Raw genomic sequence first — 19,735 nt, 5'->3', positions numbered from 1 at the left:
CTGCATATACAAAATATACACTCTGCATATTTTTTTGTTGCTGTTTTGTTGTTGTTGTTGTTTTATTAGAAAACCTGACAGAAAGGCTCATAGGGTATCTGGTTGGGAAGTCCAAGGACTGGGAGCCTTGTATGCAGCAAGCTGTGATGCATCATGTGTTCTGATGCCTTTCTATCATGGACAGCATTAACATTTTTAGTAATTTGTGCTTCAGTAGCTCTTTTGTAGGATCGGAAGAGACAAGCTAGCCTTTGCTACCCATGAGCATCAATAAGTTGCTGGTTCACTGGTTGTTTGGTACTAACCCCTGCATACTGGGAACATCCCACAAGACCTTCTGTTTTGGAAATGCTCTGATGCTCAGTCATCTAGCCATCACTATTTGGTCGTTGTCAAAGTCATGCAGATCCTTAGGCTTGCCCAATTTTTCTGCTTCTAACACATCAACTTCGTGAATTTTGTCACTTCACTTCACTTCGCTGCATAATATATCCCATCCCTTGACAAATGCCCATGTAACCAGCATTAAGATTAAGATGGAACAAACATGGTTGCATAGCTAGATCAATTTAAGAAATGTAATTTTTCAAAAATAATAAATAAATAAAAACACCCAAAAATGCTACTGATGGTTTTGCCTTTATAAATATATTGTTGTTCACGTGCTCTAAATGAAATTGTAATTTTGGGTAAGTAAAAATAGCCTGTTACTTTCAAAAGATCTAAACTACTGTGGACATTGCAAAATTTGTTGTTGTTGTTATTCAACTTCTTCCAGGTTGCACCCTGTCAGGTGGGTCACCACAGCAGATCATATTTGAGACCAGCACAGAGAGTTAACTCTGCAGTGGCTGGATTTTTTGCTTAGGAATCAAACCTAGGCCACGTCAATGAGATCATGGGATCCTGCCCTCTGCTGGACCACCTGGAGGCTACGTTGCAAAATGTAAAAAAAAAGAAAAAAGAAAAAAAAAAAAGAGAAATAATTTGTCAACACTAACAAATTACTCATTTGTTTGCAGGATAGATTTGGAGAGGGGTTTTAATTAGTGTGGAGATAGAGTGTTTGTTTGTGCAGGTTTTCACATTTTTTTACGCGTGGGTGACTGTGCATGGTGCACAAACAGTCAGCAATTATCCATCAGTTGGACGATAACACTATTTGTTAGTGCTTATTCCATCTTAATTGTATTGGTGGTCTCTTCTCAAGGGTGAAGTCAATGTTAAATCTGAAGTGAGTGAAACTGTGATCACAGACCGTGACTAAATTCTCATGTTACACGATGCCTGCATGACTGAGTTTTCCTAACATCTACTGTCTTTCCTTTGTTTTTTGTTGTCTTGTCTATGGTTGTTCCTTGTCCTCCCTTTATATGGTCCGGTATATTTTAGTCTGTTCCAAAGGTGTGAAGGTGAGAAAAAGAAAACACTCCATAATTTATTAGGTCTGAAACAAACTTGGAAAATGCTCGACAGCATCTTACTGGGGATTACTGGGGACTTGTGAACAGCTTTATTTACAACTGTGCTAAGTACAATACTAGCTGTAACTATTTGGGAAATTTAAAAATTATGAGTATTACATTAATATTACTTTGCATATTCACAATTATGTGGTTAGAGATCTGGTTTTATTGCACAATAAAACAATTGTTATTGATTTCCAAAGTCATTTGACTTTAGATTTTGAAGATCTGTGGCGACAGGGTCCACACAGCCACGGACAAACCAGCAAGCGCACAAACTAACTAAACAAACTATCATGCCAGTGGTAAAGAGTAAATGCCACTTCAGCACCAAGGACAGCGCCTGTCCGTGTGGCTGTGGGGCGGAGTCGGACTAGCTGGCCGTGTGAGGCCCAGCAGCCCACAGAGGTAGCGTTGGCTCTCTAGAAGAAACTAACTGCTGGTTTCTTTGTTCTTGTAGCTATTTCCTGTTTTGGAAAAACTGTAAGAAAATCAATCCTAGCCAAGACTGTGGAACCTCTTCTGCTTGCACACCCAAAGTTACATGTCTGCCCCCTTTTCCTGCATTTCCTGGGTTTAATTTCTTAATCTTGTGTTTTATCCGTTGCAAATTAAGTTTGTCACACTGGTTCATGCACTTGACTGTCCCGTGCGGGTGTCTGTTCTTGCCCCTACAGTTCAGCTCACTACATTAAGAACAGGTAAGAAGAAACAAACTAGTTACATTGGTTTAGTTCATGATCCACCGTTAAAATAACTTTTAGATTATAAAGAAATTGTGTATTGCTGTTACATAATTATTCATAATTAATTCATATAACCCAGAGAATTGTAGATTTTAACCAACAATTCAGATTATTACACATGCAAAATAGTCTAAAATGTCAATTAAATAGAATAATACAAGCAATAAATCTTAGATTTTTAAAGGTTAGATTAATGTTAATGCATTGAATTTGATCAGTTATCGACTTATACATTTAACCAGAGGATTTAACAAGGTAGGTGCAGGAGTTTAAATTGCAAACAATAAGATTACTGAGTGAGTTAAAAAGTGAAACCTCAACTGTAATTGCAGTGATGCTAAATACATCTGCTCTGGCTTCAACATTCAATGTGTTAGAAATGCAAACAGTTGTTTTTGCCACACAGAATCCACAGCACCACCGGCACCATCTGGTCCCTCAGGGCTCTTTTCACATATGGCCAGTTTGGCTCCCAGCATTGTGGTGTACATTTGATCACTAGATGCAATGTTATAACATCAGTGCTGCCACACATGCGGCTCACATAACAATACACAAAGCGGACAGCAAAAGCCAAGCTGGATATAATGAGATGCACAGTATGGCCAAATCATGTAGATAACTGGCCATGGCCCTCATATGTGAGCCTACTGCAAACATTTGCCAACACGTCAATGGCACACAATGTCTAGAATGTATTTGTTTATTTTAGTCCGACAGTGCACAAAGCAATGTCCATGACGAGATGATTTTCCAAGTTTTGACTAAAGGAACTGGAGTGTCCAACAAATCTTTGTTTATCTTTGATGCCTCTTCGCTCACCATCTCTGCCAAACAACAAAAAAAAAAACCCACAGCCATGTTCCAAAACCTAGAGGAAACTCTTCCCAGAAGAGTGCAGGCTGATACAGCAGCAAACATAGAAAGACTCAATATTAGTTCCATGCCACTGGAATAGGATGTTCAACAAGCACATAAGGGTTGGATGGGTTAAATGCAGAGAACGAATTATAAGTATGGGTCACCATACTTAGCTGTATGTCACGTCACGTCACGTCACATCACGTCACTTTTATAAACTATAAAATTCATAAACTATGAAATTCATTATAACTGTGGCTAAGCCGTGAGAAGGCCAACCACAAAAACTTGTATACTGGTTAAGGAGAGCATTAGTTGGAGAAGCAACCAAGTGGCCAAGGGTAACTCTAAGAAGCCAGAGTGAGTCACAACTCTGATGTGAAAAACTGTTCATAATTAAGTACTAAACTTGAACGCCACAAAGCTGTGTTTATGGAAGAATAGCGAGCCATACAGTATAAAATTGTTTATACTAAAATTCTTATTTGTAGTTTGCCAAAAGGCACGTTAGAGACTTAACAAACATGTAGAAAATGGTAGCAACTTTTTCAAATCTGATTCAGAAAAAAATGGACTTTGGCACTAAGCATTTGTTTTGTCTGAAAAGTCATCATATGTGATTGTTATCAGGATGGATTGGGAAAATGGTCAGAGATGAAGATCAAGTCAAATACATTTCCAGAAAAAAAAAACTGTTCCTGTCTGAACGAGACTTGAGACTGGTCCAAAGGTGAATCTTAAAACAAGATGATGGTCCTAAATTAGAAAGGTTCAAGAACCTGAAAGTAGAAGAATGGCAAAGGCAGACAAAACCCAGACTTAATTTGAATCAGAATATGTGGCTGCTCATCAAAAGACTCTATGTTATCAGACAGAGCTTGAGGAATTATGCTAAAAAAGAGAGTATACTGTATATGTGTCATGATTCAGCCCGGACTTTTGGCCATGTGCTGTTGTTGTTGTCACGTGTCTGCCCCGCCTTCGTCTGCTCCTCCCTGTCACCACACCTGCTCCTCATTGTCATCATTGTCTTAATTGTATTTAAGTTAGCCGCGTTGCTGAATGCAGCGCGGATCATTAGTTGCGTGTACCCCTTGTCATGTCTAGTCTCTGTTAAATGTCGTCAGTTGTATTGTTTCATTTATCGTCATTTTTGTCTATGTCTTCTTTATTTATTAAACCCCCTTCATTTGAAGCTATCCTGCGTACGGGTCTGTCTCCTTCCATCCCGGATGTGACAATATGAGGAAGCAGATGTTTGATGCTGATAGAGACACATCCCTGAAGACATGCAGCTGTAATTGATGCTAAAGGTGTTTCTATCTTTTTCACCTTTAAATGTCAGACATCAAAAGATAAATATGCCAATTAAATCAATTTCAATTCAAGGGTGTAACACTACTAAGAGGTTCAGTTAGAGTAGCTCAGATTTTTTGCCCAGTCCTCCAGAAATATATCGTTATTTGTTTGTTTGATTGATTTTTTTCACTTGACTACAGATGAACAGTGACTGACATTTAGGACCATAAATGTATTTTATTTGAAATCCCTTCACATGAATAACATATTGTATCTATTGAAATAATAAAGTTATTTATTTCCTTTTAAACTACGTATCCTCCTGGTGGTCCAGCGGAAGGAACCTGCGTTCTCGTCGCGATTCCCGGGCAAGAAGTTAACCCAGCCACTGAAGAGTTAACTATCAGTGGTAGTCCTGGTGTTAAACCTGCGTCAGATCATATATATGGACCAAATTTTCTTTGGTGACCCCAAAACAGGACACAGCCGAATGAACAACATTTTCTTTCAAACCGCACTGTTTAATGCAGCTTTAAATGAGCAGATAAATATAGTGAGTTTCCATCAGTAATGTGCAATTTTCTGCAAAAATGACCAATAATAATAATAATAATAATAATAATAATAATAATAATAATAATAATAATAATAATAATAAACAAATAAAGAAGAAAATATGTGAATAGATATTGGTGACACTGGGATCTCCTACACTCTGATCTCATGAATAATGCTCTAAATTTTCCCGCCATCCTTTAAATCTATCATGATTTTTCCCATTTGGCTGCTTTGTTATGTGAAAATCTCTGTTTTAACGTGCTATTGTAACACTGACCCAATGCCTAGTGACAGCTCCTCGCCCTTTTGATAACTTTTTGAGTTACGAGGCATAAAACTCAAATTCCAACTTTGAAAGGGTCACACACCTTCTGATCGTGGCTGTAGGCGAGAATCCAATCCTCCTGCTCAGGATGGAAAAGCAGGCTGAGCACATAGAAGCCAAGGCGGTATTTCTGATACGTGGCTCCTTCATCTGTGCTGATCAGCAGACTGTTCTCCACCTCCGGGTCTGTCAGCAGCATGATCTGGATCAAAGTGTGATAACATCAAAACAAATCCTCTCAGTCAAATCCTTGGAAAGTCAAATCTTCTCAGTCAAAACACTTTACCGTGAAGTAAAAACATGGTTAAAACTGAGACAAGGATAGGAGGTGTCAGCTAACATCATGCAAATCCTAACTGGACTCCAGAAAATTTCATTTCGGGTTAGCGACCTTATCTCGATTGGTGAAGGGTGAAGTATACAGCTTCATAAATCTGTCATAAGTGATAAGTAACATCTGCAGAACCTATGTTACCGAACTGAATACAGATCAAATGGATCAAATGTTAACACCCTGCCAGCCTATCAAATAATCCTGAATTGTCATCGGTTTATGGTTGTTAATGTTTTATAGATTCACAGCATTTGGCAGATATCTTTATCCTGTAGTCTCTAACAAAACATATCCTCATCCTTATACAGGTAGGTCCGGGTCGAAGAATTTTAATGCTAAACTTTATAGTGAGGAATTTGTACAAGTACAGCAATAAATAATATGTAGAGGAGGTTTTTTAATCTAGGTTATTAACTTCTTTTTTCTGGTGTTTAGACAAATTATAATCTCTTGATGATCCTTCAACCTACTGTATCGCTACTTCAAATCCAGTTCATATGGGCTCTGTTGATATACATTATGACCTGTTGTTGAAAGATAGATAAACATGTTGAGACATGTTGAGAGTCTGGCTAAAGGATGAATGATAAAACTATTCAAAAGTAGCCGGTAATTATTCCTTAAAACCCAAAAGAAGCTAAATCAAGTAAATATCCATAAGCAAAAATAAAATAATTACCTTATTTGTTTGCAACTCTGAGTATTGTTAAACTCCAGGGTACTTTTTAATGTGTGGATCAGATGTTTCTTGCTCGTTTTGAGAGGTATACGCTGTATTTAGTGCACAACTGTGGGATCTCAATCCACTTTATTACTGTAAGCTGCACCATGGTTCAGTTTCTTATTGATTTGTAAGATTATCTCTGCAAAATTAACCCGTAAGGTCACTGCAGTTCAATTGGAAAGAACGAAATACACCAGACCTAAAGTCTATTTGCATAAAACACATTCAAGCTGATTTACAAACAAAGAAAGGAGACTTACAATTTAAGCAAAATAATGAATGTTGCGCCTAGAAGTGCAAGCTACAGATATGCAGACATATGCACTATTCTAGAAAAAATAGAATTCTAGAAATGCTGAAAGTTTCAAGATAATGCCAAAGGAAAACTTACAAATGTCTTTTTAATTCATTCCTATTGATATAGTGAATTATTTGTCAACATTTTAAAAATGTCAGTGTATTCTGTTAAAGCTAGCATTACCTCAAAACATTACATACAGTTTGCCAACTGAAAAAAAAAAACAAAACAAAAACATTAGTGTTCGATTTTAGAACATACTTCACTTCTAATATTCATACACTAGACGGTAGGGTACATAATGCGTAGTGTGAGTGCACAGTGCGTACTCACTCAGAGTTCAGTGATTATGCAAGCTAATGAAATGCTAATGTTGCTAATGTTAAAGTCATCATTGTGCGATTGCCCCTCAATTTTAGATGTGGACTTTGATAACTGTTCATAAACTCAAACATTAGAAAAGATGCTATTCTACTAGCAATGCAATCACATATGGAGCAGACCAAACAGATCTGACAGCATCTGAGTGAGGTGGTGTCAGTACAGATCCAAGTGTGGATCGAAAGCCAACCGACCTACTGTAGGACCTACTTAACCAAATGCGCTGTGTATTTTGAGTTTTGGTATTTCTTGTAAATCATTCTCTAATCATGAATCATAAAATACATTTTCAGCCATGCGTCTACACACACACCTACACACACACCTACACACATGAACATATACTGCATGTGGCAGGCATTTGAAAGCTTTTTCACTAACACTGATGCTTAAGTCTGTCTGCACACATGCGGCTGATTTGTTTGTATATTTCATTATCACCTCAGGGAAGACGAATAAACAACAGATTACATGGTTAGATCAATGGGCCGTGGCTGATTTTTTAAAAAGTTTTTAAAGGTCAGAGCTTCAGTCAGTTACCTAAAACAATAAAATTGCATCAGTCAAATAGTAAGACTTTCTGGCCCCCTGCCTTCACTAATCAATTTTTATCTGTAATCAAATTCCGTTCATTTTAGACCTCCTGCTACACCTTATGCATTTATGTTAATGCTGATGATTCATCATTAAGTTGCAAAGTTTAGTAGCAGAAATGAAGACATGAAAAGTCAAAAGTTACAAAGTATGATAAATAAGTGCATTATCATGTGCATAAAAATGAATCAAAATATAAGACAGACTGAATGTAAAAAAAAAATAAAATGATAAATGTGTGGAGAAAAGGAATTCATTCACTAATTCTCTCTCTCACTCTCATTTTCTACCGCTTATCCGAACTACCTCGGGTCACGGGGATCTCAGGCGTCATCGGGCATCAAGGCAGGATACACCCTGGACGGAGTGCCAACCCATCGCAGGGCACACACACACACTCTCATTCACTCACGCAATCACACACTACGGACAATTTTCCAGAGATGCCAATCAACCTACCATGCATGTCTTTGGACCGGGGGAGGAAACCGGAGTACCCGGAGGAAACCCCCGAGGCACGGGGAGAACATGCAAACTCCACACACACTAGGCAGAGGCGGGAATCGAACCCCCAACCCTGGAGATGTGAGGTGAACGTGCTAACCACTAAGCCACCGTGCCCCTCATTCACTAATTCCTTTTCAGTAAAAGCTTTATCCTGGTCAGCGTTTCATTGGATCTGGATCTTATCTCAAAAACACTGGGTGCAAGGCAGAAGGACACCATTCACACACATCCACAATTCGTATAGCCAACTCTCAAGGGGAGGAAACCAGTGGACCCGGAGGAAACTTACACAGACATGCAAAAATCCATACAGATAGCAACCTTGTTTGAGCTCAGGATCAAACTACGGACCCTGTAGCTGTGAGTCTGCAACTCTACCCACTGCCAGCTTGTAGCCAGCTTTGCATTCATTTGCATTCATTTGCTTGACTCTAGCTTTTATGACAATCGATATAGAACTGATGGAAAATAAAATACAGGCATATAGTTGAACAGTTGCAGTTTCATGGCCTTACTTAAGGGCTCAAAGGCAATGTGAAGATTACATTTCAAGTCATTAGCATAAATCCGTAACAACTATTAGTGAATCTGAATCAGTCGTGAAACATTTTATAAGGTACACGAGTTCAGGCAATGATGTAGACCCTGGCTGACTACACATTAGGACACAGATGACTCAGTTTCTAGCAACATGCTAATTTCTTTCTCAGACACAGTAAAAAAAAACAATATTTTCCATGTCATATAAATTTGTTATCTTAAATTAAACATGTTTTTGTCATAGTACTTCAAGCAGGATTGTAGACTGGTTCAGTGGGCCTTTACAAACTATTCAACATAGTCTTTAGTCATTTTAGGAGATAAAAGTTAAAGGAGCTACAACAATGAAATAAAGATTCTGACATTTGAAGACAAAGTTAGCTTAGCGTTTGTCAAGAATTTTCGAGCTGAAAAGCTACAAAAAAATGACATCATCATTTCAAGTAAGTTAAAATAGTGGGCATTAATGATCCCTGGTTTTTGCGTAACATTGAGGGATTTTTAGAGGGCAAACTTTCCAGATCTAATTTCAGAGAAGGTCCTTGAAATGGCTGACGATGGCCCTGTTTAGTGCCCTGACTACTAGCAGTGAAATTTGTGTTCTCTGATATGTGACCAAAATGCACAAGTGGCAGATTCTTAGGAAATGGTTGTAACCTTTTACAATGCCATTACTTCAAAGCAAAATTTCAGAAAGCGAAATCCCCTTGGTATTAGGATCTACATGCAACGCTTAAGGGTAACCTCAGAGGGACAAATTAAACGATCTCCCTTACCTCCATTAAATAACCAGAGATATGTAGATGTTTTATCGCATCTGACCTTGTAATTATTCCCATTTGTCCATCAGGACATGTGCATGGAATGAACTTTTGCTTGGTTTCATCCTAATATGTATATTTGGTTTTTGGTGTCAACATTTGTCTCTTTGTCAGTCTTTTTTTTCTAAAACACAAACTTTATTATGCGCCATGAAAAAGTAAGTTGTTTACTTACTCAGTTTTATGACATGAAAACTAAAATAATAGCAAATAATACAGATTAAAAAAAATAAAATCTGACATTCCAAGCTATTAATGTTTTTTTGCACTCAACAGATGCTAAGCAATAACAAAGTTCAGCACATATGCTCAGATGTCTCCGTTTTTCCCTCACTATAGATTCTTCTTTCCACACGTCATTACACCTCCTCACTAACTGAGGTCACCCTCTAAGATTTTGCCTAGCTGTTAGATCACCACTTCCTGCTTACTTCCATGTTGTAGCATATAGCAAGCATTGTGCAATTTAATATTCATATGTAAAAATGAAAGAGAGGCAGATGATACAAGAAAGCAAATAAAGCAGTGTCAGGGAGGAAAAATTAAATCATAAATTATGTCAGGTTTCTTATATTAACAGTGATAACGGAATAAATCGAGTTAGCAATTCTGTCCTAAATGTCATAAACATCAACGTCCCAAAAGTTATTAAAGACACAATTTTCTCTGAGAAGTAGAAATGTAATCTTACTCTGAGGACTTCAGTTGTCTTGAAAGGACGTCACTTCTTTCATTAATGCAACTTTCAGTCCTTAGATGTCTATCCACCCCTTTTCGTGCTTCTAAAACAAAGTACCCATGTCCCCTTGTCCCGTCCCTAGAGCTGCAATACACGGCGTATTTGTTTTCCATTGGAATTCATTGCCTGGTGCTGTTCTTTGGACAAGTTACGTATAAAGTAGATCAGTAGTGCAGAACCATCCGTCACAGAGGACAAGCTAATACTAACAAATGCTAATACTTACAGGTGTGAAACAATTTGTCAAGCAAGACCTGCTGAAACTAACCAGAGTTGGTACAACCCAAAACACTAGCACATCAGTCAATGCTGGAGAAGCAATAAACCTGTCTTCAATGTGGACCAATCAAAAGCAGCCTTCCGGTGTGTACGTCTTAGGTTATTAGCTTGAGCAGGTGAGACTCACGTTGTCATGCTGTCATCAATATTATATTAGTATACAGAGTCAAATGATACTTTTTCAGGGAGGAGAACATTCTTCTCATGTAGAAGTTGCATAATGTCACAATATCTATCTGTTATGAGCTGTTGAGATGAGCAGACATGCTACATTTGGAACAGTTGGAATAAGGAATGAACCGAGTCGTGTGTAAACTGCTGAGGCAAATGTATTTCACCAGTTTTGTGTTTTTATTTCATTTTGATTTTGTGCATATAGATTTGTGCATATAGGTGCAATCTATTGCAATCTGAGCATCTTTATTAACCACCAAATCCAACAATTTAAAAATATTTATATATTATTGAAAAAAATTTAATTGAAAATTAAAATCCTTGAAATATTGACTCTGAATTTCAGAGTTCCATAGTATTCGTTATGTCCTTTTTTGTCCTTTTTACTGACAGCATGCACACTAGCCCAAGGCAAATTTTACACCTTGGCTATAAATACGATGGTTCATCTTTGCCGAGTGGACAAGCAGAAAGAAAGAAAAGTAAAAAGTCTCTCGCAAACATTTTCATTTGTTTTATAGCTATTTTTGAACTTAATAAGTTCAATTGATTGTGTAACTATAGCTCAAGCTACTCGTTCTGAATCTCACCATTTGATGCACTACATACATTAGCCAAGGTACAATCTGGCTGATGATTTTTGCTACATTAGCATTAGTCTTTTAAAAAAAAGGGATACAAGAAATGTTTTGTGGAAAGACTCAAGAATCTTTTCTTACTTAATTAATGCAGTTCAACATGTGAACAGAAAATGAATCCAAAAGCTAGTCTTCCATATTGTCTTGAGTGTGATTCAAAGACAGAACACCACAGCTCATGGCTGAAATGTTGGCCAAAGACCTCTTCTGTCTGCTTTGTGTAAAAAAAAAAAATCTAAGCTCCTGCTTCACCACCACAGATCTCTCCATTGACAGTGAAACTGCTACTGCAATCCAGTCTCATGCTCTCTTTGTCAGTAACTTGTGAATAAGGTCTTTTAAATTCTGCCACCCTCGGGAATCTATTCTCTCATCATCTGCAGGTGGCATCTTACTCTTTTCCAGTTTCCATTCGTGCCTTGTGTCTTGCTGTTCAGGAGTGTAGACAAGACGCAGCCATGACAGAATCAGACACTCACCTTAACCGATTTCAACATAATGCCAAATGTGGCCTCTCACTGTGCTCCCAGAATCCAACTATTCTGTCCTAGAGTACATCACAAAAAGAAAAATTCCATACACGTACACAAATGCCTGACAATAAACCATCATAATCTTACCTAACAAAGAGAAAAAATATGGACTACTATCCTTCCATGACCTGGGTTTCAACTCTGACACCCCCTGAGAAACCTTACAGGACCGTGATACAGATTTTCAGGGAGGATAAGAAGAGTGATTTCCATCCTGCCCAAATCTAATCCATCAAAATCTGTGCACCTGATGCCTGCTGCTTGACTGCTATTGCACCTGAGTCTGTTCCTTCATCTTTTAGGTGGTGAGCCAACAAAATATTGTTGCTTGAAGATACTTGCTTTGTAACTCTACCCCCAGCACGAGCTCCAGGAATTGGTCCTGGAAACCATAATCCAGACACCTTAATTCTGACATCTCATTTCAAATCTGCTCATCAATGATGGTCCTACTGGGGACATTACTGAGGTTCACCAAAGCATACAAGCACAAAACCTTCACCATGGCAAGGGCTCAATCTACAAAGATAAGATAAGATGAAATTTCAAGGTTAATTTGGATTTGAGGGGGGCACGGTGGCTTAGTGGTTCAATTCCCGCCTCCGCCTTGTGTGCCTGGAGTTTGCATGTTCTCCCCGTGCCTCGGGGGTTTCCTCCGGGTACTCCGGTTTCCTCCCCGGTCAAAGACATGCATGGTAGGTTGATTGGCATCTGTGGAAAAATTGTCCCTAGTGTGTGATTGCGTGAGTGAATGAGTGTGTGTGTGTGCCCTTCGATGGGTTGGCACTCCGTCCAGGGTGTATCCTGCCTTGATGCCCCATGACGCCTGAGATAGGCACAGGCTCCCCGTGACCCGAGGTAGAAATCATAAGCGGTAGAAAATGAGTGAGAGAGAATTTGGATTTGACGTGGATTTCAATTTTCCCAACATTACTGCACTATTCCCATATGAAATGGGGTTTTCTCAAGGGGTATACTATTAATCGAAGATGTTAATATTTCCATTGTGAACATAGAGAACTGTGCCACTTGTCAGCTCCTGGCATCTACCGTTTATAACTGACGTTCCTCGACACACTCAAATGGAATGCACAGCTCACTACAACTATCTGAATCAAATGGTAATCATTTCTTATTTTCTTTCAATTTGTTCCTCTCACGCTGCGTTGTAGCAAGAGGATAGGTCATGTATCAGAGACAAGGCTCGCTGTAGGGCCAGCAGCTGCCTGTGATTAATCTCTTTTAAATCGATTTTCTACAGCCTGGAGAAGTATGAAAATGGGACACTAAGGCTGAGTTCACTGCATGCAGTGATATTTGCCTGCATGACCTTTAGTTGGCGAGAGATAGAAGGAGAGAGAGAGAAAGAGAGAGAAAGTGAGAGACAGAGAGAGGGGGTAAGACAGCTGGGAGTTGAGAGCTTGCCATAGACCAGCTGAGAGTATGAATGATTTCAATTGATAACATTGATGCAGAAGGGTGTGGGTGTGTGTGGGGGGGAAAGGAACCTTTGCAAGAAATTTAAAGAAATATCGAGGCATAAGCTACAAAAAGCGAATATTATTCCTATACACACATGAAAGCCTAGAAGAACGCATTTAAATGACAAATATAACAAATGACACACCCCAGACATAACCATAAATATAATTATATTGACGGACATTACATAACGTATTTCCATATCATAAGGATGCTATAAGGATTAAAAACATAAGGTGGTGTGATGCGAGTTACTGTAACCTCATTCATTCATTCATTCATTCATTACTCTCCAGTTAGTTTCTGTAATCAAATACATTATAACAGGACATAACATAATAATGTTCTAATAAAGGAAAAAAAAAACCCTTTTGGAACATTTCTCACAGCTGAGAGCATAAAAGAAAAGCTTTTCCTTAAAGCTCTAATACATACTTAATGATATTCATTCTAAAATGTTAACTTTCTTCTTACAAAGCAAAAAGTATAGAGCTACAGCTATACTGTACGTTCATTGTTAATTTAATTAAGTCTTAAATTCCAGTCTAAAATTCTACGAGTGTCCATCATTCGAGTCCTTATGAGCGAGCTGCTTGTAAAAAACACTCTTTGTATGTATGTATGTATGTATGTATGTATGTATGTATGTATGTATGTATGTATGTATGTATAATCTTGTGGTTTGCCTTGTAGCCATCACTCCTCTCAGATAAGAGAGATCATGCTCATTAAATTAGCAGAGAAAGCTTCTTGTTCATTATTTTCTGATAATGCATATTATGTCCTAGTGATTGAAATGTAAAAGGTTTAGTATCGACCTGTCCATACAAACAAACACTATTACACCTTACCTAGTTGTTTGTAGTTTTGCAGTTCAAACTTAGTCAGAGCGTCCATTATTTTTTGTCACTTAACAAGGCAAAAAATTGCCTGTTTATTTAAAAAAGCGTCACTTGACATCACAGACAACCAACTCAATGATACCTCATTTTTAGTCAGCATTTTTCTAAAGTCTCTGAAAAAACCATTAACATCTACTGACTATAGATTTCTTTATGAAGCTGATTTTTTCATGTCTTCTCAACATGGAAGTGTGTATCGTTCTTAAGGATGCAACTCGGAGGCAAATGAGATGGATTACAGACTGCCTTACTGATACTCGACAGTATATCAGGCTGATTAACTGCACTTCAGACACTATGGTCAGTGAGAGGACTGTGCTCTCTCTTTTACTGTTCACGCTATATACATCTGACTTCCAGTAATACTCTGAGCTCTGCCATATTCAAACTCGGATGACACGGTGATACTCGGCAGTGTCGGGGATGGACAGGAGTGGAAGTACAGAAGCCTGATTGAGGATGTTGTGAGGTGGTGTGCGTCCAACTGTCTTCGGTTAACACCTCCAAGACCAAGGAGAGTAGTGGATCTTCATAGGGGTTGATGTGGAGATGGTCAGGGCCTACAAATATCTGGGGCCACAGCTGGATTATAGGCTGGACTAGATGATGAATAATGGTTACTGTGTTTGTGATAATCTTATTTTTGTATACTGTATGTTGCTACTGGATGCTTGATTTTCCTCCGGGATAAATAAAGTAAATAAGTAACTATCTATCTAGATTGAGACTAGATCTAGACTAAAAGACTTCAACCAGAGAAGTGGACCAAATATATCACAGACTCCTCAGAGCATTCACAGTATTCATAAGATACGATTAATCTGTTTCTATCTTTTAATACTAACTCTATTGTTAGTACAATAGAAGCTTACAAGCTATTGTAAGCTTGCGCTTTGGCACGATTCCAAATTTCTCTGAAAACTCCTCTGACATGACAAACCAAAACTTTTCCACTTGCTATCACCATTAGTTATCACAGATTTAGTCTCAGACTCGTGCCTTTTACAATTTTGCCACCTCTTTGCACAGAGCCATGCACGGAATCCGTATCAGTGCTTCTAAATTATAAAGCCAAATAGGGCTGAAAAGACAAAGGTTAATTAAGCTCTAACTCTCAGCTGGCCCGCCCAGAGCACGGCAGCGTGTGTGGCTATGAATGCTTGAGTCTTCTCCAACATGTGACCGTATATAAGTACTCTTGAATAGAATATTAATGGAATGTAACTTTTCTTTCCATAGTTCTACACTACTGTTCAAAAGGTTTGGAATCACCTGGAAATTTCCTCGGTTTTCTAGTGGTGCATCGTGGCCTCACCCTCCTATTTCTGTCCTGACCAGTGTTGTGCTAGTTACTAAGAAATAGTAACTAGTTACAGTTACTAGTTACTTCATTCAAAAAGTAACTCAATTACTTTGTTGATTACTTACACCAAAATGTAATGCGTTATTGTTAAAACTAGCTTTTTAAAGAACGTTTTTTAATGTTCCCATTAATGCCCTTTTATGTGTTATGGTCTACAAACACAAAACTGATTTAAACACAAAGTAATTTTTAAACACTATTTTATTTAAGTCAGACCAGCACAAACTGAATATATCACAAGGATTTCTGAAATAAATAACAAAACAAGCTGAATAATATATTCAGAATCAAAAACTAAAGTGGCTTCTGCATCATAAAAGCTGTTGTGTTGAGCCCTTAAAAATGGTCCTTTCACAGATTAAGTATGAAAACTATCAACAATGTACAACATAACACAAAACATTTTGAAATAAATAAATGAAAGCAATCTGAATCATTCAGAATCAATTTGGAGAAACTCAGCACCAAAAAACTGCTATTATTGTTATTATTACTATATATGCTTAGCTAAAGTGAAATAGCCCTGTGATGGGTTGGCAGTCCGTCCAGGGTGTATCCTGCCTTGATGCCCGATGACGCCTGAGATAGGCACAGGCTCCCCGTGACCCGAGGTAGTTCGGATAAGCGGTAGAAAATGAGTGAGAGTGAGTGAGTAAAGTGAAATAATGAGCATACAGTATTTCCACTTTGAGAAACTCGTCTTGCTCTCGCCTTGACTCGCCGTTACTGGCGCACATACAGTACTTGAATAAACAGAAACACACCCACAGTGCGGCGTCTTCGTGTTTACAGGTTGGCATCCACCAATCCTACAATGCGTCGCTGCTGTAAACAGGTTAGTCTGTAGGCTACACTTCAGTTAATATGAATTCATTTAAAAAAGTAACAAACGCACCATATGGTAACGTTAACGGAGTTACTTTATTTAAAAAGTAACGCCTTAGAGTATTAGTTACTGTCAATTTAGTTACAGTAACACTGGTGCCCAACACTGGTTCTGACTGGTTCTGACTAGAACCAGTTTGTGCTGTTCTATGAAAGGAGTAGTTCACAGCATGCTAAGATAAGTTTTTACCATGAAATAAAAGGAAGTTCTTTATTTTTGCCCATTTTGAGCCGGAGCCCAAACAAACCCTCCTGATTCTCCAGAAAGCAAGTTTTATTGCTCCCTTAATCACTACAACAGTTTTTTTTTAAATGCTGGCACAATTTCAAAAGGGTTTTCTAATAATCAATTAGCTTTATAAAATGATTAAGTTGGATTAGCAAACATAACATGAGACTGAAACAGAGGACTGATGGTTGCTGATAATGGACCTCTGTGCGACATTGTAGATCTTTCTTTAAAACTCATCTAATTAATTTTATGTTTTTGAAATGGATAAAAAGTTTCTTTGTTTTTTTTTTTTTTTTTTTTGCAAAACAAGGAAATTGCCAAATGATCCTAAACTTCTGAACAGCATATTAGACTTTTTAGTGCTTTTATAAGCTTTTTTTAGTTGCAATCGTCACACATGTAATGTGTGCTGTGCTTCAATCATCGTTCCTAATTAAAGAAGTGGTCAATGCTTGGTCTTGCTATAAGGCTAAGAACTTTGAAAGCATCTGTAAATATGAGCATCTGTACCATTCGTATGATTGCAAGCTGTTAATCAAGCTGATTAGCAGACTCTCTGTGTAGACGCTTACTTTTGCAAAAGGTACTTTACTTTTACTTTACCCCAAATTTTCTTTCTCTTTTCATCCTGATCTGCTCCCTCATTATTACAGAGATAGTGAATGTATGCACTAGACCCCCAAATATATCTACTGTGCTGCTCAGAGCTTTTTAGAAGAAAATAGAAACAATATTTTTTTTTGGTCTATTGTCCTGAGTTTATGTGAGATATAACCACATATATAACAGCTAAAGGAATGCACCAAAATTTGTAGAGAAACAAAAACCATTAAAACAATTAAATAAAATGAGTACCTTATCAGTCAGTGCTCAGATAGAGAGAAATCTTTGGAGGAGCTCTAATGCGGTTGTTCATACTAAATGTCATGAAAAGGACAAATGGAAAAAAAAAACTCTCCCAAAAAAAAAAAGGTTAACAACCTTAGACACAGGACTCAAAGGAATGTTAATTAACAGTTGCTTAGTGTGACGTGGATAAAGTGCTAGGAAAACAGCTGGCAAATGAAAAGAACAAATGTTTCACATTTTGAAAGTTTCTCCTCGTATTGTCTCTGAACTTGGCAGGGAAGAAAGTGGAAAAAAAAACACAGTGATGATTCACTTACTCTATACCTTTGATACGTAAGTAAGGTTTTTGTATTTGTTTGTGTATCTCTTTCTGTTCCTGTCAAAATACACTGACAATGGACGCGGGGGGTGGGGGTGGGGTTGTCGAGAAGGCATCAGGGCCACAAAACTTAATCGAATCTTCAGGAATGAGTGGTGAAAGGTCGGCGAGGCAGAGGCAAATGGGTGACAGGAGCTCCTATGGATCCTTCACATCAGCAGGAGAAATGTCAGACTGCAACCTGAGCTAAATGAGCAAACAACTCACACAGGAATGAGAGGTGTTAAGAGAATCCATTGTGTTGTTGAAACATGTCCAGCTCAAGGCACTATTAAGCAAACGGTAAATCATGAATCAGTAGATGGATGGATGGAAGGATGGATGGATGGATTGATGGATGAATGTATAGATGAGGTCACAAGCTTTTGGCAATTAACCACCAGCAACCAAAATTATGAATTAGGCGTTTGAGGACGGCTCGTTTTTACCTGTCGACCCAGACAGTAAAAATAAAGTTTATAGTAAGAAAATCTCAATTTAATACAATTAACAGCTGTAAACAGGATTCAAAATACCAGCTGCAGTGCTTATACCAGTTGCAGTGCTTATGCTACACTACGTGGAAAATAAAATTAGTGCAATAAATAAAAAAATAAAAATAAACTAAATATGTCTACAAACTACACCAAAGCAGCTGTTGGGTGAAATTGTTGATTTGGAAACTGGAAGCGTGCAACCTGGTACAAAATCTCCTTACAGCTGCTGCTACAGGATGTAATGCCTACAGTGTTATCTATAAGGTTAACTGTTGTTAAACTTTGTTGGCATCTGTAGCATCGAAAAAACAAGTCTGAACTGACCACTTTTAGCTGGCAAGGGCCACTAATTACATTCAAGCCTTGCTAAGAGGGTTTTGATCAGGGATGTCTAATCTCATCCTCAGAGGCTCAGTGTGGTTGTAGGTTTTTGTTCTAATTATTCAGGAGCCACACTTGATTCCATTCGTTTAATCAGTTGATCTTGGCTTTCAATAAAAAAAAATCAGATGTTGTTTTGCTTGGTTTTACATTCTGGATTAGATTGGACAACCCTGGTTTTGGAAAGTGAAACTGTGAAAGTTTCTTTTTCACAGTTTCTTTCTCTCAGTGGAACTGACTATGATACAGTGCAAGAATATTATTCATTCATTCATTCATTCACTCATTTTCTACCGCTTATCCAAACTACCTCGGGTCACGGGGAGGCGTCATCGGGCATCAAGGCAGGATACACCCTGGACGGAGTGCCAACCCATCGCAGGGCACACACACACTCTCATTCACTCACGCAATCACAAACTACGGACAATTTTTCCAGAGATGCCAATCAACCTACCATGCATGTCTTTGGACCGGGGGAGGAAACCGGAATACCCGGAGGAAACCCCCGAGGCAGGGGGAGAACATGCAAACTCCACACACACAAGGCGGAGGTGGGAATCGAACCCCCAACCCTGGAGGTGTGAGGCTAATCACGTGCTAATCACTAAGCCACCGTGCCCCCTGCAAAAATATTATTTAAATATTATTGAAGTTCGTCTACAGAGTAAACTTATTAATTTCAGTTGACTGGATACATCTAGATCAGTGGTGTCTAATCTTATCTGCAAAGGGAAAGTGGGAGTGCAGGTTTTCGTTCTAATCTAGCAGGAGGTACATCTGATTCTATCTGATGAATCATTTGGTCTTGACTTTAATAGATGCGATATGGTTTCTTCTTGGTTGGAATGAGAACTTTCACCCACCGGCCCTGTTTAAAATCTGTAGAATACCAACCTGCGTTCTTTACCATCTGCTTTCATCACTTTACCATCTGCCTTACAGTCAGTTACAGGCTTTTTTCTAGCT

At 38.3% G+C, this 19,735-nt stretch overlaps 1 protein-coding gene across 1 annotated transcript in view; it reads right to left on the bottom strand.

Moving 5' to 3' along the window:
- The window catches only part of LOC132839287 (VPS10 domain-containing receptor SorCS1), a 221,771-nt gene that overhangs the window by 64,889 nt on the left and 137,147 nt on the right, over window positions 1–19,735 (bottom strand). The window contains exon 4 of the mRNA XM_060860185.1: window positions 5,299–5,457. Within this exon, the coding sequence (XP_060716168.1) occupies window positions 5,299–5,457 (159 nt within the window). The remainder of the gene's footprint in view (window positions 1–5,298; window positions 5,458–19,735) is intronic.

This window comes from Tachysurus vachellii, chromosome 24 (assembly GCF_030014155.1).
Source record: "Tachysurus vachellii isolate PV-2020 chromosome 24, HZAU_Pvac_v1, whole genome shotgun sequence".
NCBI lineage: Eukaryota > Metazoa > Chordata > Actinopteri > Siluriformes > Bagridae > Tachysurus > Tachysurus vachellii.
Note: the sequence above shows the minus strand (reverse complement) of the source record. Positions and strands in the feature narration are given on the sequence as shown.